The sequence below is a fragment of the Psammomys obesus genome, unplaced genomic scaffold (assembly GCF_907164565.1).
Source record: "Psammomys obesus unplaced genomic scaffold, mPsaObe1.curated_primary_1811, whole genome shotgun sequence".
In the NCBI taxonomy this organism is placed as follows: Eukaryota; Metazoa; Chordata; class Mammalia; order Rodentia; family Muridae; genus Psammomys; species Psammomys obesus.
In genome coordinates this window covers 1,997,619-1,998,388 of record NW_026596134.1, presented here as the reverse complement: position 1 = coordinate 1,998,388, position 770 = coordinate 1,997,619, and the positions used below count along the sequence as shown (strand labels likewise).

At 75.1% G+C, this 770-nt stretch overlaps 1 protein-coding gene across 1 annotated transcript in view; it reads left to right on the top strand.

The window, feature by feature from the left end:
- The first annotated feature begins 281 nt into the window (after nucleotides 1-281).
- The window catches only part of Rcor1 (REST corepressor 1), an 89,650-nt gene continuing 89,161 nt past the window's right edge, over nucleotides 282-770 (top strand). The window contains exon 1 of the mRNA XM_055593087.1: nucleotides 282-497. Within this exon, the coding sequence (XP_055449062.1) occupies nucleotides 282-497 (216 nt within the window). The remainder of the gene's footprint in view (nucleotides 498-770) is intronic.

Below are 770 nucleotides of genomic sequence, written 5' to 3'. Positions count from 1 at the left end.
CAATTAGTTTCTTCCAATTAGTTTCCCCTCTTTGTATAGAGCCCATTCAAACTGTGCGCGTACTCCTCCGCGCGAGGGGGAAAGTAGTCCCGACCTTGCCCGCGATTTCTGCTCTCGCGTCGGGCACCCTCCCTCTGGGAAGCCGAAGGGACGCTCGGCGGGACCCCGGGGGGAGGTGGCGCGGGGCCCGCGGGGCGCGCGCGGAGGGAGCGGGGCGCCGGGGGAGGGGGAGGGGGCCGGCAGGGCGGCTAACTCCTCGCCGCTGCCTCGAGAGATGGATCATGGGGCGTAAAGCGATCGCAAACCTCAAACCACGTACAGTGGGCGATACGCGTCAACCCAACCCGGCCAACGGAAGCGCGGAGCCGCCCCCCCCCCGCGCGGTCCCGCCCCCAAGCCTGACGGACGCGCGCCGGGACCAGCCGCGCGGCCGCTCGCCGCCCGGATCCCGCGGCAGCCAATGGCGGCGCGCGAGGGCGGGGCCTCCCGGGCGGAGGGTTAGGCTGCGCGCGGCGCTCCTCCGCCCAGGCCCCGCCCCTGCCCCCGCCCGCGGCGCCCGGAGTAGTTAGAGCCAGCGAAGTGCGGGCGGCGATGAGAGCCAAAGTTGCGCTCCGTTCGGCGTCGGGGGCTTGAGGCGGCTCGTCGCTCCGCCCGTCCGGGTCTCCTCTGGCCCCAACTCGCGCCGGCGCGGACCCCGCGCGCCCGCCCGGCCCGGCGCCCACCTGCGCCCCCTGCCCGCGGCCCGCCGCCCGCGCCTCGCGAGCCGGGGT